General features: G+C 40.6%; 2 protein-coding genes across 8 annotated transcripts in view; both read right to left on the bottom strand.

Annotated features, from left to right (window-relative positions):
- Positions 1–20684, bottom strand: part of si:ch211-45c16.2 (mitogen-activated protein kinase kinase kinase 13) — a 40528-nt gene extending 19844 nt beyond the window's left edge. The window contains exons 1-3 of one of the 5 annotated variants that reach the window (XM_046054600.1): positions 20613–20684; positions 15728–15803; positions 5298–5523 (exon numbers count right to left, since the gene is read on the bottom strand). The gene's annotated coding sequence lies outside the window, so the exon portion shown is untranslated. Of the gene's footprint in view, positions 1–5297; positions 5524–5788; positions 6170–14116; positions 14423–15656; positions 15804–20612 lie in introns of those variants that run through there. The other 4 variants (XM_046054602.1, XM_046054598.1, XM_046054599.1 and 1 more) reach the window with 4 other exon arrangements.
- A 1227-nt stretch (positions 20685–21911) lies between these two features.
- trpm2 (transient receptor potential cation channel, subfamily M, member 2) overlaps positions 21912–27256 on the bottom strand; it is a 19849-nt gene continuing 14504 nt past the window's right edge. For all 3 annotated transcript variants that reach the window (XM_046054595.1, XM_046054596.1, XM_046054597.1), the window contains 10 exons: positions 26157–26244; positions 25835–25919; positions 25589–25734; positions 25411–25475; positions 25132–25161; positions 24948–25034; positions 24773–24851; positions 24574–24675; positions 23115–23231; positions 21912–22917 (listed from right to left, as the gene is read on the bottom strand). In XM_046054595.1, the coding sequence (XP_045910551.1) occupies positions 22801–22917; positions 23115–23231; positions 24574–24675; positions 24773–24851; positions 24948–25034; positions 25132–25161; positions 25411–25475; positions 25589–25734; positions 25835–25919; positions 26157–26244 (916 nt within the window). In that variant the 3' untranslated portion in view covers positions 21912–22800. The remainder of the gene's footprint in view (positions 22918–23114; positions 23232–24573; positions 24676–24772; positions 24852–24947; positions 25035–25131; positions 25162–25410; positions 25476–25588; positions 25735–25834; positions 25920–26156; positions 26245–27256) is intronic.

Raw genomic sequence — 27256 nt, 5'->3', positions numbered from 1 at the left:
TTGAACAGCTGAACTATGGTATCTGTGCTTATAGTACTTCAATGCAGACTATGGACTTTCATGTCTGGTGTTTGTCATGTGACTCAACAATGTTATAAAACAGAAATCTGCTGTTGCCTTGTAGCTCAGCGACATAAGCACCTGGGTTCAAGTCTTGTCAGCAGTATAACACACATACATGCTATCAAATTTTGCCAATTATTTTGCATTGTCTGCCTAATGCCATCGAGCAAAACAGATATCTAAAAAACCTAATAAAAGAGGGTTATGGTTTAGATAGAAATCTGGAAAAATCCTGCTCAAAGATTTCTTTCTTGTCAGTGACGCAGACAAAATTATAACATATTTTGCATCAAACACAGAAACCGCAGGAAATAGGAAATAGAGCCGCCCAGTACTGATTTGATTGTCGGGATGTGGGCCGCAGTCTAAATCAGCTTTCCCCTTGCTACCATGGCCATGAGTCCTGCCAGAGGGGATTGGACAGCCTGCGGTAGGTGGGTGAAAGTAATAATCTGCTGGTGCAGGCACAGCGGTGGAGGGAAAAATAAACAAATTCTGGCATAGCATTCAGGCATCTGTCATCACACGGCTGACATTTCCCTATAATCCCTCTTTCTTCATTTTCTGATTCCCTGTGGTGACTCACCTGGGCTGACTTAAATACCTGGTGTTGGCTCGAGGGGAAAGCAGGCCACAGAACAATAATCTCTGACCGCTTACCTGCCTGCCCGCCCGCTCTGGGCTTAGCTGGTGTTGCTGGGGCAAACGGGAACAAGGTCAAAGCCGCTCCTGCTGAAGCTACAGGGAAAGTGCCAGGTGGGATCATTTGTAATACGCCTGGTTTGTTGTGAAGGCTGAGAGCGGTCAGGTGGATGAATGAAACTGCCAGAGAGAGTTGACTGATAGGAGGATGAACGAGTAACGTGTAAAACAAAACAGATACAGCTCGGCTTCTTCTCCTAAAGTCCAAAACGTCTGACTGTGTGGTTTCCTAGTTTGTCAAACCAAATTCATACCTGCAGAATCCTGCTGACCAACACATTCTAGAAGAATACTTTAAAAGTCAGATACGGGGTTAACATGGCTGTGAATCATTAGCACCCCAAACACACACACATAACTTGTGCCTCAAATAGCCTCAGCCGGTACCAGCCAGAATTGGAGAAAATAAATAACTGAAGAAAAGAGTGTGCGCCATCGACACGTCACACACTCTTCCCCCAGCCTCCGTCTCTGTGCCTCTCGGTGAGGCTGCAGCCAACACTGCAACCAGGGCACACGGCCTAAAAAATCTGCAACTATCATGCATGCTCTGCTCTGAAAAGCTCACAGGGCTTGTACATCGGGCTTCCTTCGGTCAAGCAGATTCTTAGTTCCCGGTGATGCTTAATGATAAAGCTTTACAGAGCTCTATATATGAATACTAACCAGATCCATCCGGATAGATGATGAATGCAAAGAGACAGAAAAGGGACGGTGGGGCCAAGGAGACAGTGGAGGGAAAGAATGGCTCAGAGAAAAGTAGGGGAACAAAAGCATATTAGGGAGACAGAAAAGGACATGGAGGGTTATGAATGAGGGAGATAGGGAGGAACATTTTCGGGGCTGGAAAGAGAAAAGAATGAGAGCAAAGAAAAATGAATGAGAGAGACAAAAGAGAGAAAGAGAAACTGCTTTTCTGCTTGCTGCTGCTGATGCTTGCGGCATGATACTGTACCGACCAAGCTCCAATGGGAAAGACTCCCAGAAGCGACAACAAAGGACACAAGAGGAGCCGGCTCCATGTGAACTGGGCCTGTCTGCCCTGCACGGCCAGGAGACGGCAGCGCGCACACACACACACACACACAAACACACACTCAACACTGCACACCAGAGCAGCTGCTGCCACAACAATCCCCCTTGTGCTCTTTTAATAGGGACGGCCTGCCTGGCCCGCCAACAACAAGGGCCAAGGAGAGAGGCAGACAAACAAAAAGTGACACGACAGACAAACGCGCATATTGCAGGAGACTGGCTGCGACTGACACCATTTTTAATGGCAGCTATATGAAAATACAAAAAGCTACCACGCAAAAAAGAATAGGAGGGGGGGTGGAGGCATTTGAGTTTAACAAGGGGAAGTAGGTGTTGTACTACATGTTCTTTCTTCTGCCTAAAGACAGACTCTGCCACAGCAGAAAGCCAGGAAATCAATACACATTAGTGCTTCTACAAAAAAAACATGCACATCATCTGTGTTTTCATATTAAAGGCTCTACCCAAAGGAGCTGAAGTCAGACACTGGGAAAAACAATTCAAATGGCAAATTCCTCATGGATATGAATATGCAGCCATTATTACTAGTGGAGAATGGATGGAAGGAGCTCTGCCCTCCTCCGTCCCTCCTCCTCTCCTCTAAAGCCCGGCTGCCGGCTACTCATCCAGTGCTGTTACATAAACATGCTTAGTAGCAGAGGACAGAGGTGGGCACACACACAGCTTTCCTGCTGCCAAGCCGACAGAATAAAGAGATGGAGGAAGATGCAAAGTGGGGGAGAGTAAAAGTGGTGAGGCAGGCAAGGAAATATGGACAAACAGAGAGGCAGAGTTAACAGAGACAAAATGAAGCAGTGGAAAAGGAAAGTGAATGTGCATGTACTGAAATAACTTGGGCTGTGCGCAATACACGTGTGTCCCAGAAAAGTCTGCCATGTCACCAGCGTTGATAATGCCTCCGAGTTTCATTTGGCTGCTACATCAGGAGGTGCTTCTGTTGGTCTATACCTTTACCTACATCTCAACCTGTCCTTCAGAGGGTACAGAGAAGTACTGCATCAAAAAAACAGCAGCAGCATCACCGCCGAGCCTAAAATAGCTGCTGCACGCACCGACGCACGGCCGCACAACACACTCCTGCAGCACCGCTACTGAACAAACACAGACAGCTGATCCACATCCAATCAGCACACACACAAACAGACACACACACACACACACACACACACACACACACACACACACACACACACAAACAGACACACACACACACACACACTTGGAACGTATCCTTGCAGAAATACATGTCATGAACAATCAAAGAAAAAACACCAAATATACAAGCAGTGGATAGTACCTCCACATTACACAGCGTCCACTCAGATGTACAGCAAAGACACAGCATCAGCAGATTACTCACAGCAGACAGAGCTCAGATTCATGGTCCACCTTCATCTCTGAGGCAGGGATGGAGGAAAATAAAAGTCGGGGGAGAAGGACTGAACTGACTGTCACAATGTAGAAAAACGGCAAAGAAAAACAGGGAAAAAGAAAGAGACAGAGGCTGGAGAATGACAGGCATTCCTCTAACTCCCGCAGCACCTGGGCTGTGAGTGGGTGGCCGGCAGCGTCACCGGGTCGCTGAAAACCTGCTCACGTCACACTTTTCATGAATGGAGCTGTCTGACGCAGAGAAGACGCGGCTCAACGAGCAGAGGAGGGAGGGGGTTGGGGGGTGCAGGAGGGGTGGAGCCTTCTGCACAGACTGAGAGAGGAGGGGCAAAGGGAGATGAAGAGGAGAGGAGAGGAAAAGAGGAGGAGGTGGGGCTGTATTTCAAAGCAGCACCAGCTGGGAACAGCAGGTTAGGCTGCGGCGGCGTCTCTGTAAGTAGGGCAGACTGATGCTGCACGAGAGAAAATCCTTTTGTACTAAATCAGTTCCTCCATGCCAATTGTATCAACATCACACGTGACGACACACTGTATCCTGTATGCGTGGGATATCAACTTGTGACAAAACATTTTGTGTGTGTCTAGCCATCGATACAATTACTGTGTGCTGATATTTTATGTGATCAATCAATAAATCATTCTATGTAATATCAGAAAATAGCATGAAAAAGGCATGCAATGATGACATCTCTTGTTTTCTCCAACCAACAGTCCAAAAAAGATATTCAGTTTACTATCATCTATAATAGAGAAAGAGATAAACTCCTCACAACTGAGAGCCTGGAACCACAGAATTGTGGTTATTTTTTGCTTAAAATAAATGATATAACCAATTAATGGGTTGTTGCAGATAATTTGGCCATTGACCAACCAATCGAATACACAACTAATCGTTTCAGCTCTAAATACAAAAGCCACAAAGTAAATCTTTTATAACTGTCAAATCTGGTAAAACAGATTTCTCAACTGTTTCTATTTTTTCCAATTTGTTAAAGAACTACAGGTACAACAATGAGGAACTCTTTATGAAAGGGTTTACACGTTGTAAAAAATGTCTATGTTAATGGTCAATATATTTAATGATGCTTTATAAATTAGTTATAAGCCATTCATCAGAATAACTTCCTAGGTTCTAGGTCCTCTGGATCCTCCTCTAAGATGACACGCAAATAAATGGTCATTTATGACATAGGCCTGAAACTGATCTATCTAAAATGATTTATTACCTATTAATAAAGCCACAAATTTCAACTTAAACTACAAAAATGATGTAACCCAAGACCTTCTTTGCAAAAATAATTTTTCATATAAATTATTATTTAAAATCTTGCGTTTATCTGAAGTAACATCCAACTTCTCACACAGACAGCTCAGAGCTGCTCCTGTAGTCAAATAAACTCAAGATATGTAAATGTAGCCATCAAGTTACTATGATTAACCTACATTTTCACCACAGGATACAAATGTTCTGCACAGCTGTGCTTTCTCTTGGTAAGCTAATTAATATTCTACTGCAGACCTAAAGCTAGAGAGAATGTTATATAAATGAACGTCCGTTACATTCAAGCCCTTACCAAACGAGTTCACTGAATTTGCAGTATACCAGAGTTTTTAAATCAGTGTCTGTGGAGACATTCCCGTGCTAGCACACAGGCAGTGATGTGTTTTATGCCGACCAGCAATGATTGGTTTTTCAGAGCTGAAGGGGGGAGCGACTATAGTGAAAGCAGCAACTCAGTATGGCAGAGCCTATACATCATAGGCCTGCGTCAACAGTTTTGTGTAATAACTCTCACTGTCAGAAGGAGAAGACAAACGTTCTGCACTACAGGTTTAAGTATTCAATGTTTCTGCAGAACATGAATACCTCATTTGATGTGTTCTCCATGTTTACACATACCAATATTGTATACCAATATCCGCTGAACCAATTTGCCAAATTTCTCAAATCCCAAATCAAACCACCTTAGTCCATACTCAGGAGGAATAAGAACGTACAAGCTTCAGGGCTGACAGCTACAGCAGTTGGAGAAAAATCAAAAGGTCAGAGCTGGAATGTCAGAAGAACCGTTCTTTATTCTCACCAAAAGGTCATTTAATATCTTTCACAATCTCTCACACTCCTCCTGAATGTGCTGAATTAAAACCACTTCCTTCAGCCATCTCAACGCTTCAGCACATTTGTGTGGATGCTTCTGTATGCATGCACGCATACATATACAAGTATTGACCCATCAGGTGGTTCCTGAGCATCTCACAGGTTTGCTGAGTGTGATCTGGGCTCTGGTTTGGCTCTGTCTTGCTTCTTACCTGCACACACAGAGCAGGGATAAAGGTTCATATGGGCGAGTGACATGTTAATCTTTGTACAGACAGATAAAGATGATGCATTGAGTCCATAATGCACATATTGGAGCGAATAGAATGGTATTGCCATTTTCAGGGTTTATTTGACTGCTGAGTCACCAGATAATCAAAGAGCTGGAGCAAAAATGGGGTGCAACTCAGAGGTAGTGGCGGTCTGTATATAGTGTATGTGTGTTTGAGAGTAGTAATGGCAGAGACTGTGACTGACTGCGACTAGAGGGTGTATATCAAAAGACACTGATTGAGAGGGAAGGCCTGTGGGTGAAAGAAAAAGGCTCGGGGAACAGATGCTCCCCCCCATCCTCTCTTTGCAGTAAATCTCTGGGGAAGATGATCACGGGTGGGGGAGGCGGGGTTTGGGACATTGGAGCAGCATTGTCCAGTCTCCATCCTTAAGCCGCACCCCGGCAGGGGACACTGCCAGAGGAGGAGGTCTGGTATCCTGGGGCGAGGCTGAGGGGGAGGCTTCCAAACACGGCCTGTAAATGGGGTGACATGACAGTCAAATGAGTCACGGCGCAGATGGCCGAGGATGCTGGCTCTAATGGGACTGACATTAGGGAATGGAGAGTGTGTTCGCAGATTGGTGGGATCTGTTAAAACGGCACCTTTGTGATGCAAAGTCCAAAATGAACACAATGTCAAGCATTCTTCTGGCCCTGAAGAGAACAAGAGTGGGTGTAAACCGGAATTGCTATTCTTGCCATGTTGCTGAATACACACTCCTGTAAACGTGTACACTGCACACACAAAAACACAGCAGGGGTATTCCCAAATATAAAGCTCCAGTTAAACATTGACAAAGAGAGAGCAATATCCATCCAAGAGCATGGATTTCAAATACCTGACCTGTTTGCTTAGCGAGAACATCTAGCTCTGCTCTATAGCTGAAATTCCAAAGGTCAGCAGATCACAAGCCAGTGTGCTCATGTGGAAACAAGCAAAGCCACATTGTATTATGAAAACAAGCTAGAGACACGCCCCGGCTAAGTATTCTTAAATAGAAATGAAAGACTTTTAAAGTCGTGATGATGCAGTCTAAAGGGACTTCATGAACCACAGCCAGATGTAAAACCACTTCCACCACAGCCCCACACACAAATTTTGAAAAAACATAAAAGCACAGGACATATTATGAAGACGTCTTTAACGCGTCTGCTTTCAGCTTGATGAGACTTTTCTGTGCTTGTGCATGAATAGCACATAAAAAAGACCCAAATAAGGCAAAATGTCAGAATCTTCCCTCTACATGACCAAACAATTTTCAACCCCTGAAGGACAATAAAGATATATTCTATTTTAAACAAATGGTTTCCTGTCTCATCACAAAATCAGGACATCTTTATGTGCCCCAAATCCTCTCTGTTCTAATATTCACAGGGATATTAGATTATATATTTATCAATTTGTTGTAGTGTTTTAATTTGCAGTATTGCAATTGACTCATCAAATCAGTGCTGATTTATGAAGATATTTATTTATTTATTTATCTAACAAATAATGTATCATAAGCCAACATAGAAACAGCTTATTTTCACAGACGTTATAGTGAGCCATATCTGTACAAGAGAAAGGCTTTTATTTTAACATTTGATGTCATCTTCGCATTGGATTTCCTCCATCCTTCAGTTTTGCTACAAAAGATTTTAATTCATTTAACTTTAATTACAAGTTTCAAATTACTTCGGAGGGCGACAAGCAGGGGAGCTGAAACCTGAGCTCGCTCATTTTCCACTTTGATTACCGCTTCTTCAGCTAGAAACTGGCTTTCAGCATATCTGCTGAGGAATGATATGCTGAAATCGCACAACAGTTATTTGGTGGTCATGTGAAAACTAAAAACTGACGGCCTCTCAGGTGCTCCCAACACACCTCTGCTGAGCCAACCATCTGCCACATTTACTTGTGCTGGAATTACATGAACAAGACACCTACCTGACTACTTGTGGTGTTGCTGTTGCTTTTTTAAAACGGATTGTTCATTTGCAGAGTGTAGGTAAATGTCACAGAGGTGTATAAAGTCTTTAATGATCATTGCTAAATAACATAAGTCTTTCTCACAGGCGTACGTGTAACCTGCAAACACTATGCTGTGATTATATTCTTACTAAAAATTAGGGCTGCAACTGATGATTATTTTCATTGATTAGTTGTTTGGTATATAAAATGTCAGAAAATTGTGAAAAATATGAAGCAAGCATCCTCAAATGTCACATTTTGTCCACAACCCAAATATATTTAGTTGTTTACTGTCATAGAGTAGTAAACAATCAAAAAATACATAAATTTAAGAATCTGGACAAATTAATTAATTATCAAAATAGTAGTGATTATTTTAATCGTTGACAACTGCTCAATTAACTGATTAATTCTTTGCAGCTCTGCTACAAAGAGTATAGAACCAAACTAACAATCGGCCTAAGACAATCTTCTGATTTATGACGCTAAAACCAGATACCTTTTCGGTGTTTTTGCTTGAAAAACGACTGAAACGATTTATCAATTAAATTATCAAAAATGTTTAATTCATTCATTGTTAATTCATTTTCTGTCATTGAGTATCACATTTCAGCTCTGATCCACACAGTGTCTTACAGGTCAGTGTCAAATCCATCATCATTCCCGTAATATTTCTACATTATGAGTTATAAGCTGATCTAAGTTTTTTCCAAACAATTAAGTTTAATATAGGTATTCAAAGCCCATCTACAGGCTGTATGTGCAGATCTGAACCACAGCTAGAACCAGATATGGACGTCCTAACTCAAGTTTGTAGAAGATGACTAAGATTGTCAACAATATTCTAGACCACTTCTTTAAACAGTTCGAAACCAAAGAGAAGAGTCTTGTGCTGTGTATGAATTTGGATACTTCCGAAGTATACTTACATGCAGTAAACAGTGTACACTATGTACTTGCGTAGTGCGTGAATTTCGACAGGGTAGTTAAATTCTAACTGCGCCCCTTCTTTTTAATGACGAACTGATACTGGGTGGACCAATATCGCCAACATTATACCTCATTTGTCCCCGCCAAAATACCTGCCAGCTTGTTTGCTCACTTGACTTCCATTCAGTTTAATAAAAAATTAATAAAAATAGCTGTACTTTTACTTGCTTGTGTGTGCAGACACAACTGCTGCAGCTTTCTCAGCTGCCATTTTCACAAGTTGGTAGGTTGGTGGTCCCTCCCCTTCTGCTATGTAGTCAAGTGTCCAGCGTTCCACACTCTTTTTTAAACTTTTTGACCAAGTACACCATCAAGGTACTCAATAGTGCACTGTATTTTGCCATACTTGTCAGTATGAACGCACTTGTGCACTCAAAATAGCAAGTGTGAGTATGGAAGATCAAGAATTGTGACACAGCTTCAGTCTTTCAAATATCCTTATTCCAGTGGTGGCCTCCCTCTTCAGCCAGTCAGTCCTCCATGTGCTTTGCCTCCAAGTGCAACAGAGCTGTAAACCACACTGGCTCAGCTCGGTTATACACACTCATTACTATTTCACCAGCAGCGGAACAACAGCGCCGACAGCTCCTGTGTCCCCCGCATTAATAAGAGAAAAAGCACCATCGCAGCTTAAAGTGGTTTACCTTTACAATCTGCCATCACATGCAGCAGCCAGGTAAACACATGCTGGCCCACACACACAACTATGATTACAGACAATTAAATAAGGCTTCCATGTAGGGCTGCACAATATATCGCCAGAGCATCGTCATCGCAATGTGCTCTTGCGCAATAGTCACATCGCAGAACAGTGCAATATCAAGCGAGTCAAATTAACTCAACCACCTCAACTTTTTTGCTGCTTGATAGAAAAGGAAAACTTAGACAGTTCTCATTTTCCATGTCTAATCTACAAGAGACGTTTGTCTGATGTAACATCATTACTTTAAGAGTTCTTGGATACACAGTTTGTAACTAGTAAGTGAAGAGCAGGCTCTGCTGGTACAGTGACCTAGCAATCCCAATATTATTCTCAATCAGTTGATAAATTATTTTAGGATGCTCAATTATTTTCAAATAGAGCAACTGAAGTAATCTGGTGAAACTTCCTGTATTTTTTCATATCGCAATATATATCGCAGAAAAGAAAAATATTGCAATGTTAGTTTTTTTCCAATATCGTGCAGCCCTACTTCCATGGTGGTCTGCTCAGTCCTACAGTAGGTCGATATGTTCATACTGTGTCCCATCATATTATAAAAAAATCTTTTATATAATAAAAGCGCTGGTGGAAGAAGCAATAAAATTTAACAATTTCGCCACAAAAACCTCTCCAATACTAGTGACTCAGGGATTAGTTTTTTTTGTGTGACCAGTTTTTTCATGTAACAGTTTTTGTTTTAAATATAAAAGAAATTCGGTTAAATTTTATTTTAAAGCAAATTCTTTAAGTTTAAACTTTTATGGGTTTTTTGCCAACCAGCAAAACATTGATATTCTGTAAAAACCTTGTTCATATTTCCAATTTGGGGAAGTATTATCTAATTATCTTCAATGTGTTACTGACTTAAAATAAGGCTGCTTTTTATAGTTTCTGAAACGCTGAGATTTTGGAGATATCACTTTATATTAGGAGCTACCAGTTGTAACTTTTCCTTAGCAGATTTTGGTATGCTGTGCTAAGTACCGATAAATTGGCAATGAAAGACTGGCCAGATTTGTTCTCTCCTGTATTTATTCTGTGATCAGAAAACTCTTTATGTTGGCAAAGTACTTGTACAACGACTTGTACTTAGACAAAAGTGAGAAATGAGAATTTTGGTGCCTTTTTTTACATGAAAAAAAGTGGTTTGTAGATAAACATATTAAAATTTATTAAAGTAATGAACTGAAAAAACAGAATTTGCTAAATAACTACAGCCTTCTTAAAAATCTAGTAAAATCAAAAGTCTCATATTTTCGTCATAAAACTGGACTAATAGTAGAAAGTCTAGTAGGTAAAATGCCCACTTCTAAACACTTTGCAGTATGGTACTTGAGTAGATGTACTTCAGTACAGGTTAGGCATGTGTACCTTGTGTGACTGCAGTGTAGCGAGAACCTGAACCAGAAACCTCTAAGATAATCAATGCGATAAACTTGGTAGTAGTGTCCAAAGCAATTTAACTGTCAATAAAAGCCCCTAGCAGCCGCTGTGATTGGCTTCATTGCGTTCACTTTCATGCAGTAGGACATGTCGGTCAAACATATATAGCAGTGAGCTGGTAATGAAGATATATCCTTATTACATTTAGCTATACTGTATCTTCAAATAACACAGTATTACACTGCCCTGCAAAAATGCAGCAGCTTACAGCACATTATTGAGGGAAGACCGGAATCTTACTTTAAACATTTGTTTTTACCAGGGCTGCCACCTAATAGTCGAGTAAACAAACAGGAAGCTTCTGGTCTGAGACGTGAATCCAACACGTAAGTCTATTAAACCAGCATTCTATAGAAGGAAGAATGATGCCAAGGAGCGCTATAAAAAATCCTTGTGATTATGTGATGTGACAGTGTGTAGTTAGCACTGTCACACTTCAACCAAAGGCTTTTTTGGTACCAACTGCAATCCTATAATTCACGCATCCCATATCCAGCTGGTCGGCCATTCAATAATAGAGTAATGAGTAATTGGAGGGAAAAAGTCAGATGAGAATAGACCGGTCCTGAGTATGCTGACCTCATGCGTAAGACCAAACCTGTTTTGCCTAAGATGTATGATAGAAACAGGCCGGCCTGGCTGATTGGTTGGTTTTTAACAAAAGCTTGCATGGATGAGTGAGTCCCGCACACAACAACCACTGATTCTGGGAGACAGATAATGTTTGTGAGATTACTGTGCCGAGCCCACCAACAACCCACAGCCTGACCAATCCGCACTGACAGGAAATTACATAACAATGACTGTTCAACACTCCCGGAGGATTCAGCCCGCACCACAACAATCCACCTATCCTGGCTCCCTCTTTATCGGGAGGAAAGGAGCAGATGAGGAGCAGCAGACAGGAAAGTCTGGCTGTGCAGACCTCTCTCCCAACTGTATGTACCTGCTAATCCTGAGCGTGATTTGTGGGATTGCGTGCAGAGCCAGTCTTAGATAACACAAAATGTTTATTTCACCAAAGATAAGTACAGAAGTGGGAGGAAATGGGCACAGGGATGTCATGTTCACATACACTTCACCTCATACTTCCACATCCCTGGAAGGTGGATACAAGAGAGTTTGGGGCTGCAGTGCGGGTTGCAGGCAGTGGTGATCTGTGTGACAACCGTGTAGCTGGGCGTGTATGGTGCTGCTGCCAGTCGCTCACTGGGGTCAGACGTTAGAGAAATATGTGAGGTTACAGCTGTACAGAGGCAAGAGGAGACTGCAGGGCAGAGCACACACTGTAAATTAAGTATGCACTGAGCACAGCTGCTTGATTATATGAAACATTTAAACCTTGATTGTCATAATAATCACTGTTTTTCTCATTTTGCACTCACATAGTCACTAGCAGTATTTATGTCACAGCAGATTTTCCCTTGAGAATCACAGAATCCACACTGGTCATCATCAATCATATAGTTTAAAAACAAACTACTACCAAATCAATAACAACCCACTTATAAGAAATAAAAAATGTTGGAAAAATGTTCCTCTCTCACAGGAGGTCTGTGGCCAATAGCATATTGCAGATATACTGGTATCAGATATATCGGTGAGGAAGTGAGGAATGAGGAATGACAAGCTTTTTAATTTCAACTGCTCGGTACAAATCTTGGTCACCACTTTTTAAAAATAAAAACTGTAAGGGGTCTTCATCAAAAATGTTTATGTTGTGTTTATGTGCAACTATTATTTTCCGTATCAATTATTGTTTTCAATTCCAAATTTGTAACTGATTCATCAACTTTAAGATGTTAAAAAAAATATGGAAAATACCCATCTTTAAATTACTCGTTTTGTTTGACCAACTGTCAAAGCCCAAAAATATTGAATTCACAGAGTGTATAAAACAAACAGAGAGGATCAGATTTGAGAGGACGAACCTGGAGGGAGGTTGACAATTTTGCTTAATAAATTGTATTAATGCAATTTAAATGTATCACCCAATGTGTAGAAACTTATCATTGATCCATGTGTTCTATATGTTTCACTCTGTGTCCTAGTATTACCTCGTCATTGCTCTGAGGCTTTGCTGGAACTAAACTAAATGATCATCAACATTATGTTGCCAATGCTATATTTCGGACGATAGTTTGTTTAGGTCATGTGGTACATTAGACAACCATTACTCATGGACACATAAGAAGACATTATACTATGCTCTATGAGTACAGTACACGCCTTCTATTAATATATTATTGTACAGATACATTCATCAGAGGTCGGGGATACTGCAAACACATTTTCAAGCAACTACACACATACACACACATACACAGAGTACGACTTGTGCATTCGCTCTGGTTCTTGCTCTCCACTCGTGTGTGTTAATATGCTCCCCATGTGGCGCTGCAGGCTGTGGTAATTATAGAAACTCAGCTGGCAGACACATCACAAGAGAGAGGTACATTTAAAGTCATGTGCAGCAGCGTGGATACAGTACATGTATACAGGCACATGATCCAAAGCGCGCGCGCACACGAGCACACACACACACACACACACACGCGCGCGAAAAATGGTTGTATAAAAAATAATCATCCATGTTAACTGCATTGTGATCAAACTTTCTTATGTTGAATCCCCTGTAAAGGTTTATCATGAATGTTTGGTCACATTTATAATTTCAAAGTTGCAGATAAACTGTTTAATATTCCCGTCAACTAACATATAACCAGCAGACGCAGACCGCTCCAGGAAGTAAAGCCTGCATTATATTAGTGGCAAAGCCCAGGCACACTTAGGGTTCAACAATGCTGCTGAGCTGATCAACCCCCTTACAGTCACAATTGTAATGCCCCTGCCCAAATATAAAGAGATGTGGGGCTTAACCCACTTCTCAACAGAATCCCAATCCTCAAACAGGCTGACCAGCGCAACGTCTGCCAGTGTGTCCAATAAACCCTCTTGCAAACGACAAGTCTATCTCCACGAGAACCAACAGAACAGAAGATGGGAGGGATGCACCAAAAATGAAAAATATTAGCCGAAGCAGAAACTGAATTTAATGTAATAATTTGCCGAATACTGAACACCGAACAAGTACATTCACACTTTTTCCATTTATTATTTTTTTTAACATTGCATAAATTAAATAGTCAAAATGTGCTTTTTACTCAGTGTTTCCCACAGGATTTGGAGAGACTATGGTGGGTCGGTCCAAGGCCCAAGAACGTCCATTTACTTTTAATGTACACATGATGTAATAAGTTTTGTACTTTCTGTGAATATAATCCAATTAATCTTATTTCCATACTGTATAGACAACTTATTTTGAAAACCGGACGTTGTCACATGTGTATCCTCGCGCTAAGTTCATCAAATCCGACCCAATTTGTCAAATAATGTATGTGGTTCTCAGCCCAATCCCAATGTCCACCCTCAAAGACTCACAGACTTTGAGGCGCGTTTCCGGGAAGTCCGTGAGGGCTTAGAGCTGTCCCACTGTCAAACCGTCAAGTGCGTGAGGGCTCTCTCGCGGACATTTTAAGCCCTTTATAGCCCCTTTTCGTAATACCGCAATTCTGCAGACTTTGGCTGAGGGAATTGCCCACAATTCATAGCGGTATGACATGAAACACAGGGGTTACCAGGGGAAGCCCGGAAGCGAGAGAAATATCACGGCAAATCCGCGTTATAAGAGAAGAAGAAAACAGTAAACAAGCATCGACACCTTATGTTAAATTGTTGTTTTCTTAACTTAAGATGGTGCATAGAACACATGAAGTCAGAGGAATGCAATCACCTTATTACTCACTTCGTTTATTCCACTATTTATTTTAGTTTTTGCTTGATGATGCTATTTGAGTCTATGTATTTGACCAGCAATAGTATTATTGATTAATTATAAATATATATTGACATTTAGTCTACCTCTCCTCCACTCTGTAGGGCAAGAGCCTGCAGGACTAAAAAATAAGGCAAGGCATTTTGAGCCATTGCAGCCCCTTGCACTCAATCACTTTTCGAGTGACGTCAGTAAAATTTGTGTGGGTTTAGGGTTTAGGGGGGACATTGGGATTAGGCCCTCGTATCGCCTAACAACACTTGCTACAAGGTCATATTAACCAAGTTTACATGACCCCAGACTCACTCCGAAAGTCCACAGAGTCAGTCTGCTTCACTGCTGCCAGAGCAGCCTTTCTACTAAATGTTTGTGCTCACACCAGAAGCACTGCAGTGCGTCCATAGACTGAGTGCGTCAAGGAAGCGTCCCAGCGTCAAGCAGCACAGAGCAGATGAACCGGGCAGGAAGTCAGACACAGAAACGGCAGAAAATTCGGTTCAATTTTCAAAATAAAATACCCGTTACAGACATCAACAATAAACACAGTTGTAAATCAGACAAAAAAGAAACACTATGTAGCCTACTTAATCATAGTAGAAGCTCAAAAAAAAGCACTAATCACGACATCAATAAAATCTAAACATGTCGGCAAAGTCCGGCAGGTACACTCTTATTCTGAAATGCTCCCTGTGGTAGTTGCTAGACCCGTCAAGACGAGAAACGAAAGCGATCCACATAGAGCTTTGAAGAATGTAGTAGAAGCACAAAAAGGACAATTAAAAACAAGTCATTAACGTGGGGCAGGTTACACGCTTCGCTGCTGAAATGCTTCTGAGAAGCTTCCAGTGGAAGTTGACGCTGTAAATTAACCGCTGCGCACACGCAGCCTAAGTCACTCCATCAGAATTCCCATGATGCATAAGGGTGAAGGGAGTTTTGTTAAAATGTGCCAATAAGTTTGCCATTTGTTTGAAATACAAATGTTACTTTATGATTTATGTTTATTAAAACGTGTCTCATTAGAATCTAGTGTGTTTGTTGGTGATTGTCATTCTTGTGGTGGTTTTATCATTGAAACCAGGAGTGAAGGGACTGTTTCATTTGATAAGAGCTGCTGAATTCTCCCATCGTAGCGTGTAGTCGTACCGATATTTTTAATTCGTGTCCACTACAATCAACTGAGCTAAACGTTGTAGTCCACGTAGTGGGCCCCCTACCAGCCGGGGCCCTGGGTTGGTTGTCCCCCTTCACAGCCTCTCTTCAGGTAGGACTCTCATACTGCAACACATGTCTCTGTAATGACAGAAAATGACAGGATAAAGTCGCTAACCTGCCTGTCAGCTCGCACTAGTGATGCGATGTGATACTAAAGTATCGATATTTCTGATACTGACATTTCCTGCTCTAGGATCGATACTCATATAAAAGGATCGATATCTAAAGTCAGTCATTTGGAGTGTGTTTTATTATTTATTAGTATCTTACTGTCACCAGGATGGTCTAATTATACTCGGTTGATAGGAACTACTTTTCCTTCCGCCTGTCAAAGTCATGCATGCGCTGCGGCTCTGTGATGGAGCTTCTTTGAAGTGAGCCGCTGCAGCCCTTTACATTTCCCACCTCTGAATACTGACTCTGGCCGACTTTAAAAGCAGTCACATCTGTATTTTAGCTGTAAAGGTAATAATGTTGCTCTGTGTGATGTGTGTGCAAAGAGAGTAAAATACTTTGCAACAGCGCAAACTTCGCTAAACATCTGAGATTAAGTCAAAATATGATGTTATGAAGCGGTAGTTCTGAGCAGGATATTTTTATTATAATTAAAGAATATGATAGTAGTTTGATGTCCTGGTATTATGCAGCTATTATTTGGAATTGGTAAGCCTACAGCCTACTCTTATTATAGAGAGGAGGCGCCACAGGAGGGCTCTCGTTGTGACAAGCTAGCCCTGTGTGCACCGCACAGTAAGAGGAGGAGAGAGGTCAAGGAAAAGAGGAAGGGAGCAACATTTGTTTTTTTCCACTAAACTGCCCTTCAATGGCCACGCTGCACGTGATGTGAATATTCAGCACATAAAGCTATGTGACGTCTATTTTTAGCAGCTATAAGGCATTCATTATTGTAAACCACACACACCGAAACACAATAAAAGGATCATAATATAAAGCTTTTTGTCAAAAATGATGATCCATTTGTTGCAGCCTGATTTGCTGTGTTGGGCATAGGACTATAACCAACAATTATCAGTTGTTTTTAATTATTCAATTAAGCATTTAGTCTACAAAATGTCACAATTTAGCAAACAAAATGCCCATTACTATATTCCACAGCCCAGGTTGATGTCTTCACGTGCCTTATTTATTTCATCCAACAAACTTTTCAAAACGGTTTGAAATAAAACAGAGAAAAAGAAGCAAATTCTCACATTTGAGAAGCTGGAACCAGAGAATGTTTAGGGGTTTTGACGATTCATTTTTTCCTCAGTCAAGTAATCGATTAATCATTGAACTGTTTCAATCATTGAACATACTCTAATTTTGTAGTCTGATTCCTTAAAAATTGCCTTTGATGGAAAACACTATGACAATGGTCAATGTCATCAGCTATTTAATAAAAAAGACATTGCTGTTTTGTTTTAATGTACAGATCATCAATTGCCACACTAAACAAAAGCAGGTAGTTAAAGGTCTGCAAACCCGTGCAGGTAAGTTATTCTGCACACCACTTTGAACACATGAAAAATGTAGACGTTAAATGTTGTGTCATCTTATGAAACACAGATGTGAGTTTATTCATTAAGGCTGATGGGACAAGACACTGACTGGAGCCACCGCCATATAAATGTGACCTAAAAACAAACAAAAAAGTCGAGTCTCCGGGGCAGGGATTAGAGAGATCAGACCAGCTGTAAGGCTTCTGCTGTTGCTACACATGTCAATTACATAAATGCAGCTTCTCGTCTCCACGCCAGCATCAGGACCCCCACCCCCGCTGACGCTGTGCTCGACGTGGCACTCGATAGCTCAGATGTTCAGGTACTCTTGACACCTGAACAAACACCATGTTGCCATGCAACAGCATCAGCAGGTTGACCCACTTCTGCAAGAAGAGGGGATTTAAGCATTGAACCTCTTACAGGACGAGCCAAGTGGAATTCTAAATTTTTCTTCTTGTCAAAAACAAATTGCATGAAAAAAACAAAACCAACTGTGTGTCTTTAATCTATGTATGTCTTTCAACAACTATCAAGTATCATGTCTAGGACTCTCATGCCCACGCAGTAAATCTTTGGGTCAAAAATGTGCTAATAATTTAAGCCAACATGGAAGAGATGTCAAAGTGTTCAGATGAAGGACAGTCGAGTGATTTTGTCTTAAAAAAGGCTCAGTAATTTTCTAAAACAGCTGGGCACTGTAGTTTATATAAGACATTACTCAAACATGAGCAATAGTGCATTTGCTTGGGACTATTTTTAGTCGCAGATTAATACACATTTGGTGTGCTAAGTGAGTATTTCCGGCACTAGGATGGTGTGGTTTAAAATAAATTACACCGCCCATATTTGTGGTGATAAGAAACCCACTGTAACGGCGTATGTCAGTCGTTTTTTCTGTTCATAGGGGTGGACAAAACAATAACAATCGCATTTGTTTTAAATATAAGAAATGTTCAATAAATATTTAATACATTTTATTTTATTAACTTAAATCATACACGAATTAATTTTTTATTAAGATGTTTATTTTGTTGAGGAAAAAGGACTGAAAAAAACTTTTACTTAATTTTACTTAAACATATTTGTTGACAAAGATTTTATCATAATTGTTTTGAATGTTCTGCCTCAGATTTGTGAAGTGATCCACAAGTGTTGACCATAAAGAAGAGTTTAAACCACAATTAACCATCAGGTTTCTTTAACTTTCACTCAGGAGCAAAAATCAGCCTTTAAACTCGAAAGAAATAACGATTTGATACTTATCGTGATAATTAGCAATATCGAAAGATATGAAACTTTTATCGTGATAAAAATTTTGGCCATATCGTCCAACCCTATCTATTCATGGATTAATCATTTAGTCAAGAAATAGTCATCAAAAGATTCTGAGAGAAGAAAGTGATAGAAAATAACAAGGACAAAATCTTTACATTTGAGAAGCTGGAAGCAGAGATATTGGCCATTCTTTCTTGATTAATCAATTATCAAAATTGCATTGCAGTTGGGGAGTCCAGGGCAACACTCTTTGTAATGTCTCGGGAAATGAAACGGATGTTGTTGTTGTTTCCGCTTAAGTGAAGAATCACGCCTTCGCTAATGTATACTGTTGAAAAGAAAAACAGTCTGCTCACTTTTTGTTGGTTCAATGTCAACACTCTCCTATAAAAAGAGTTCTTGGAACATAAAAAATATATTAAAGAGCTTTAAAAAAAAAAGCAAAACTGGCCCATATCTTCAGTTGCTCACATTTTCTGTAAACCTGGTGCTTGGTGCCTTTGTACCATAGTTAAGAACACAAAGAACACCTGAGAGGTGTAGCCTTCAGCGCGCTGTTGGCGGGGGACTGCATTTGACTGATTAGTGCAGCGAGTGACCTGTAACTGCACCACAGACGGGCAGCAGCTACAAGCGAGACGAAGCCATTAGTGACACACGTGCACACTTACTGGAAATGTCCCACTCAGCACAATGAGGGTGGAACCCGATGCTACTGCCAGGACAGCACACACTGCTCACACATTTCCACTGCTGACTGACAGAAAGGACAAGATTGAGATTCAGATGGCCGCTGAGATCTGCTACACTGCTCACAGCAGAGCGTGCTACGTGAGGTGTTGCTGGTCCCACTCCTGATGGGGGACACTGAGAATGATCTGACCTTGGATACATATCGCCAGTTTATTAGGTACACCTAGCTGAAACGAATGCAGGCCCACAACAGTCCTGCAAAACAAATCCTACCTTCATGAAGGTTATAACAGGTGTTAATTCTGCCTTTTGGTCGTTTAGGAGACTGCGACAGAGGTGTTATAAAGTGTATTTGAAGGTAATTACACATTTTAAAGAAATGTCATTACTTTACAACACCATTACTCCATTTAAAAATGTTTGATAGCATTATATTTCTTGAACGGTGTATTGTTTAAGACTGGAATTTCTGGTTTGTAATGCAATTGAATTGTATAGCATCATAGTGAGAGGTGTGTCTAATATGTCGTCCCCCCTCACTGATATAAACAGGTGGCCAAAATAGCTCTGATTATGTTGCAATCCAGCACCACAAACTACAGCCTCGAAAATCACCATGAAGTTTAAACTAAAACTATTTAAACAAAGCTGAACGTCATTTATTGCAGGGTTGTTGCATTAATTTAAGACACTTAATGTTAACACTTAAACTTAACAACCTGGCAACTGAATGTATACACCACATAATATCCTCAATAAAAAGAAATAAGTGTGAGTGGAGACAGCAGAATATTAAAATCACTGCCAACCTGTCCCAACCAGGATCTTTTTTTACTCTTTTGTTTGAGCCACGTAGTTAAAATACTACACAAAAGTACATGCTGAGCAACATCTTACTCAAAAACAAACATTTCTTCACCACCCACTATAATTTAGCCTCATCTCCTGCAGCCTATAATTTCCTCCTTCTGCTGGTTCAAGCACACAAGGTCTTTTTTCCTGGATCCAAACAGCTCAGTATTCAACAAGATTGTCCACCTGGTTACATAATGAAGGCAGAAAAGTATTATTTTAATACTTGAACACGCAAGATCCCACTTTATGTCTGCTGTTTGACTCACCAGGAGCAGCTAGTCAGCTAGTGGTAAAGTCTATCTCTGGGGTGCAGCAGGTGTTGTTGTGTGGCTCTAAATTCATTCATAAACAGGGTAAACAGCTGGCGTAACAGTCCACTGTCGTCGTGTTAATGCAAACAGACCGCAGCTCGACTTGACAGCTACCACAGTCAGCACATTTAGCTTCACCCGGCAAGCGAACCAAATCGTTTCTAGTCACACTATTCAAATGTGAAGGTTTTAATTTCGCTATAACGCCGGGTTTTCATAAAAGAAGTCATAAAAGAAGCTGAGAATATTACCGCTTTGCTCCGCTGAGTCCCTCAGAGATGTCCGACTGCTCCCTCGATCCATCTATTTACTGTCCAAGCCAATGGTGTGGTCTTGTGAGCGTCCGACGTCACTTCCGGACACTCGTACACCTGTAGTTAAAGATCGTCTATTTAAAAGATGAATCCAGCAGCAGGACAAGTCGCCCAGCTTCCGGTCCAATTCAATTTTGAAGAACTTTGATTTAAAATTGTCAGTGGAGTCCACTGGCACAGTTTGATATTGTCATTTTAACTTTATAGTAAAAATGGTTATATACATTGATTTCTTCATTATTAACTAGCAAAATAATGTAGTATATAGCTACATAAGTACATAGTGTATACTTTATAGAGCTGAGGTAGAGTTGATGTCAGATGTATAAAATAAATACTTTGGTATCTGTCTCACCTTCTTGCTTTTTACACTTTCATCATTTTTATTAGTGTGCAGCCTCTGGGACAATATGCAGAAATGTTACTCTACACCTAGGCTAAACAACATGTGCTTTTTCACTTAATAATCTTGGGAAGTCCATTTGATGTACATAACTTAATTAATAATAATTTGACAGAACTGGATGTTAACAAACAATTTTTGTTGTAGCTTATACAATTCGTCCACAATTACTTCACAGCAGTGAAGCGGACTCTATTGGAAGCTTCGCTTTATGGCGCTGTTTGTGGTATCATAAAATATAAGCAGAGTGAGAGCTCTTCGTTTTTCTCCTCTCTGACGCTGTGGTTAAAAATAGTCTCTCTATGTTTTCGATGGGCTGCACCGGGATTTACCGGATAAATTATAATAATAAAGACGCAGATGTTGGAACATATTTTACTGTAGAGCAGAATGTCTAAAGATTACACAGAGTTGAATCTTTACAATTAAACGGCTTTTAAGAGTCAATAGGAACTTACGTTCACAAGGACACATACTACACTTACACTGCATTAAAGTCAACGCTTTGCATATTTTCAGTGTAAAAGCAGATTTCAGATTTTACTTGTGAAGGAACACTTCATTTATCTGAAGAAAAAACAAGCAGCGAAACGGGGAGGGTGTGAAACCGATACTGTACCGTCGGGCCACCTCTGCCTGAACCAATGAGCGCCCTCCGAAGCTGCGCCGAAACTACTGCAAGGCTGCATGCTTGGCTGGTGGACAAAAACAGTGTCGAAGATTACAACAGACAACAAAGGAATATGCACGAGTTCACTGTGCAGAGAAAAATCCCAGCGTGTTCACATCGAGTTTAACCTCTCTGCAGAAAACACCAAAAGCAGTCAAGACAATTCAATTGTGGGAGCTATTTTAATAATTACTTAAGAGTTCTTGAATATGTAAAGGTCACATGTGAAATAAAATGCAACATAAATACCTTGACAGGAAAATTAAGCAGATAAAGTATGTCAGTGGTAGAGGCATTGAGAAGAAATCAATAAAAGCAGCAGTGCTTCCTTGAAATTCCTACTTTTAAACTTTTACTCAAGTAAAGGTACACATGTATTAGCAGCAAAATATATTAAAAAATAAAAGTTGACATTAGTATAGCCCCTTTCAGATGTTTACATTATTACAAAGGCTATCATGCCTCACATTATTGCAGTTGGTGGAGCTGAGATATTTTATTCAGTGTTGGACATTTTCATCTGTGACAGTGCATCATTTTATTTACAGTAATATGATTTGCCTTTGTATGTTTTGTATCAATACCATACATAGTGAACTTTTGGCACATTTCACTAACTTTATTGGTAACTGATGATGATTTGCATCTGTATGTTTTATATAAAAGGTAACTATGAACTATACTGTCAGACAAATGTAGTGAAAAGCACAATATTTGTGCAGCTACAAAATTATACCGTATTTGAGCAAATGTACTTAGTTACCTACCGCTGAGGTTTTTATTCTCAGTGAACACATATGAATGCTAACACATGTATTAAGTGTACAGCAGTGTGTTGGCTAAACATTCAGTTTACAGTCCTGTGTCATTTGTGTAAATTGTTGAAAAATAATCCACAGGAGGCATACATTATGGCTTTATAGTGTCTTTTTTCACAATTGCTTTCACTGCAGCAAAATGAATCTACGTGACCCTTAACAAAAAAGGCCAAACAAACAGTCAGAAGAAAATCTGTGGATCGAGGCACATTTACAGCTATAGCAGCGTGGACATCAGAACTTGCTGTTGTGCAGCTCAGCAACCTGCCGCAGAGTGTCTCTTTGGTTTGAGCCAAGTCTGGTTTTGCCGCTCACCTCCTGCCACTGTAGAGTGCCATGGCTGCTCACCACCTAAGAAGGAGATCATCAAAAAAACAATAAGGAATTATATATTCCCTGTAGGGGGGATAATTAAATGTTCCTCCCCAAAGATCACACATATGCAGAGCTAACAAATAGTCCATCAGTCAAGTTCTTCATATATACTACATAAAAAAAATATTGGATGTGGTATGTATTTAAAAACAATAAAATAATAATGTTCTTACCATACTGTTGATTTCTACCATCTCCTTGCTCGTTCTGTCCAGGTGAATGTTTAGGACAGTGGTTTCCACCCAGGCATTATCTGTGTTCCTGCAGTCATCTACATAACCCTCAAACACCTGAAACACAGTAACACAACAACCGCAAGTCAGAATATGCAAGTTCCTCAATGTCAGAAAAGCATGTTTACATTAAATATTACTCCTTTAATTCTTAAACAGTAATCAAATCAAATCAGCAATAGTGAATTACAGGTGTGATCCTGCACAGCAGTCAGTGTGTCTTGAAAAACTAAACTAATTTGCTGATAAGAACCTCTACTAATGTCATGATCCCCCTGCCTTGACATCTGATAAGTGAGTGAAAGTGTTTATGATTTTATTTTTCACTTTTGTATGAATGTCGGATGCTTGCTGCATTTTGGTTTTGTCTGTGTTGTGTTCTCCCTCTCTCTCTCTCTCTCTCTCTCTATCCTTCTCTCCTGGCTGCGGAGTTATGGGCACACTGCTGCTCCCGGGGTTGGCACCCAGACACACCTGCCGCTCATTCCTAATCACCCACCTGACCCATATCCTGCCATAATTTAGGAAGAGCCTGATTTCAAGTCCCTGCCAGATTGTTAAGTCGTCTATTGTGTGTCTAGAGACTGAACTGTATTAGTTTTTTAGAAACATGCTTTTGCTAATCGCTTTCTAATCTCCACCAGCAGACATGCTCACCTGCCCCCCCCCCCCCCCCCCCCCCCCCCCCCCCCCCCCCAACCTATCACCTCGTGGTTCATGGAAAACACTGGACTGTCTCACTATGAAACCCACCTGCTTGCTTAACCCTGGATGCAACTCACTGCACTTGGTGTTCATCTGCCGGCCCCACTCCCTTTACATTCCTCCCTTGTTCTAATGAATCACCAGATATCTGACAACTCAGTGCATCATTTAAGTGGCAGAAGATTTTGGTGATCACATGTCTCAGACTTTAGGAAGAGGTCTTCTTGCCTTTGTCCAACCCATTTATATTTATGAGGTTAGGCTAACTAATAGAAACACCTTTCTCTGTATAAATCAGTACTAGATCAACTACGACCATAAAGTTGAATCAATATCTCTCGGAAACAGTTTCAACAAAAAATAAACATCATAATCTTCATGAAGGGAGGATTTATTGCAGGACTGTTGTGTTATACTGCATTAGTTTTAGCTTGGTGTGCCTAATAAACTGGCAACTGAGTGTAGGTTCCCCGGCTACAAACTCCCAATTCCCATACAGGTCTACAAGGCCTCTCAGGTCATCAGATTAAGGGCTCTTGGTTGTGTCCCGCTCAAAGTTTTTGAGTGAAGTTACTTTGAATTTACTGTTGCTTCTTATTCATTACTGTGCTTTTATTAATCATCCAGTCGCTGTCTGTAAACCAAACTGATCCTCCAGGAACCTTTGAGCTTTACGCTACAAAGGCACACCTACCTTTGTTCCCTCTGGTACTTTTGCATTTATTTTTTCAAACAGTTTCTTCCCCAGGGTTCTCTGAAGAGTCAACGGCAAATGATCAGCAGAATGGGCGGGTCCCTGCAGGTTTCAAAATCACAACACAACTGTATATTTATTTTGAACAACTCAAAAATTAAAGAAAAAGCACATGAAGTGATCAAACAGTGAGACTCACGCCAGGTAAAGCCAAATTTCCTTGGCTCTCGTCCAAAACCGCCAGGTACTCCAAAACAGATCTCTCGCTGTCTCGCCAGCTAAAATTTTTTTAAAAAGTCTCAGATCACGGCATGCAATCCAGTGGTGGTGAAACAACCTTTTTGAAAGAACCGTAGAGACATGAGATGACCTACCGTGTAAGCACAAGGTCAACATTCAGATTTGGACCAAAGTGGCTCAGTGCACCACGTCCCGTGATGCCCGTCCTCCCTCCTGGGTTTCTAATGACAGACAAGATACACATCAGACATCAAGACATGCTTGTAAGGTTACTTTAAGTGCTATTTGATGCCTTGAGTATCTTATGCAGTATCATACCTGTGATTATGTAAGGTTTCTGATTCTGATCTGCAAGGAGAAAGACATAAGAAGGCTGCCTTGTAATCAGATAGTGGACCATAGTGGACCCAGGGTTAGATCAGAAAGGTTAGTCAATACAGATTCGAGATGGCTTTGCTGATTCTTTGTTTTTAATAGGAAAATCTGTTGTTATCTTGACAAAAACACCCATAATAACTTGTCTCAGCTGCAAATATATCCACACATCAAACTTAATAGGAACCAAACATTATGTGTGGTCTTCTTTTAAAAACATACCCATCCATATGGTCTCCACCTTCTTCAGAGACGTAATATGTCGGCATGTATGAGCTGAAGCGGACCTGAAAATAAAAGAGAAAACATGAAAACCATCTAATAAACCCAGAGCATCGTTTTTTCTGTAGTGATAGGACCAGCAGCTGGTGAATTTGTGTTGGAAATTTATATGAAATACCTCCCATGGCACCTTCTCCTCAGGCACAGGAAAGCGTGTGAGCTTGCTGTTTGGGTAGTGAAATTGACGGGCGTTCACATGGCACCCATCCTCTTTCTCTAAAGTATTTCTCAAAGTGTCGAGGGACTCGTCTGTTGTAATTAGAGCTGCAGGGAAGAGTGCAAACGAGAGGAGATTTGACATGTAGTCTATTTGCAAAATGATGTACATTAACAATAATAATGAATGAGTAATTTAGTTGCTGACTCGGCAATTGTGCTTCTTTTGCTGCGAAACCCTGAGATTTCAGACTGTCTATAATCCACTGAAGGGCTTTGGCTGACTGGATGACCTGATGAGACAAAATAAAAGTGGGTCAAATAATTTTGATGAGTGCTTATACAACGTTGAAGATGACAGATTTTCCACTGGGAAAATCTGGAATTAAAATTCAACAGCCACACGTGTGGGTGCATCAAGAAGTGTGTCATTTCTATATTGTGCTTTGCTCACGCAGCATAATGTGAAATGTTACGGACACAGGTGCAACATTAGTGATAACCCCCCTCAAAAATAAATAGGTCACAACCTGCTCCTCTAGTCGAGCCAGTCCTTTCACCGTGTCAACAGAGCTTCTCTCCTCCTCCCTCTCCAGCCGATCAGCTATAGCAGCAACCCTCAGGAGAAAAACAAGCACAGTATGGATGTCTGAATATCACTCCTACGCTGTATAATGGTTTACACTCTATATATTAAGTCAAATTAGAATTTGAGCCTCATCAAACACAAAACAAAATTAAGGCCCCAGAAGGGGGTCAAAAGATAAAATCTGAGATCATTAATGGGATATGAGACACGCATATTATTATATATATACACATATACACACACACACACACACACACACACACACACACACACACACACACACACAGGTGCTGGTCATATAATTAGAATATCATCAAAAAGTTGATTTATTTCAGTAATTCCATTCAAATAGTGAAACTTGGATATTATATTCATTCGTTACACACAGACTGATATATTTCAAATGTTTATTTCATTTAATTGTGATGATTAAAACTGACAACTAATGAAAATCCCAAATTCAGTATCTCCGAAAATTAGAATATTACTTAAGACCAATACAAAAACAGGATTTTTAGAAATGTCGGCCAACTGAAAAGTATGAACATGAAAAGTATGAGCATGTACAGCACTCAATACTTAGTTGTGGCTCCTTTTGCATGAATTACTGCAGCAATGCGGTGTGGCATGGAGTCGATCAGTCTGTGGCACTGCTCAGGTGTTATGAGAGCCCAGGTTGCTCTGATAGTGGCCTTCAGCTCTTCTGCATTGTTGGGTCTGGCGTATCGCATCTTCCTCTTCACAATACCCCATAGATTTTCTATAGTGTTAAGGTCAGGCGAGTTTGCTGGCCAATAAGAACAGGGATACCATGGTCCTTAAACCAGGTACTGGCAGCTTTGGCACTGTGTGCAGGTGCCAAGTCCTGTTGGAAAATGAAATCTGCATCTCCATAAAGTTGGTCAGCAGCAGGAAGCATGAAGTGCTCTAAAACTTCCTGGTAGATGGCTGCGTTGACCTTGGACCTCAGAAAACACAGTGGACCAACACCAGCAGATGACATAGCACCCCAAACCATCACTGACTGTGGAAACATTACAC

The sequence above is a fragment of the Micropterus dolomieu genome, linkage group LG07, assembly GCF_021292245.1.
Source record: "Micropterus dolomieu isolate WLL.071019.BEF.003 ecotype Adirondacks linkage group LG07, ASM2129224v1, whole genome shotgun sequence".
Lineage (NCBI taxonomy): Eukaryota > Metazoa > Chordata > Actinopteri > Centrarchiformes > Centrarchidae > Micropterus > Micropterus dolomieu.
The sequence above is the reverse complement of the archived record's forward strand: the minus strand, read 5'-3'. Positions and strand labels throughout refer to the sequence as shown.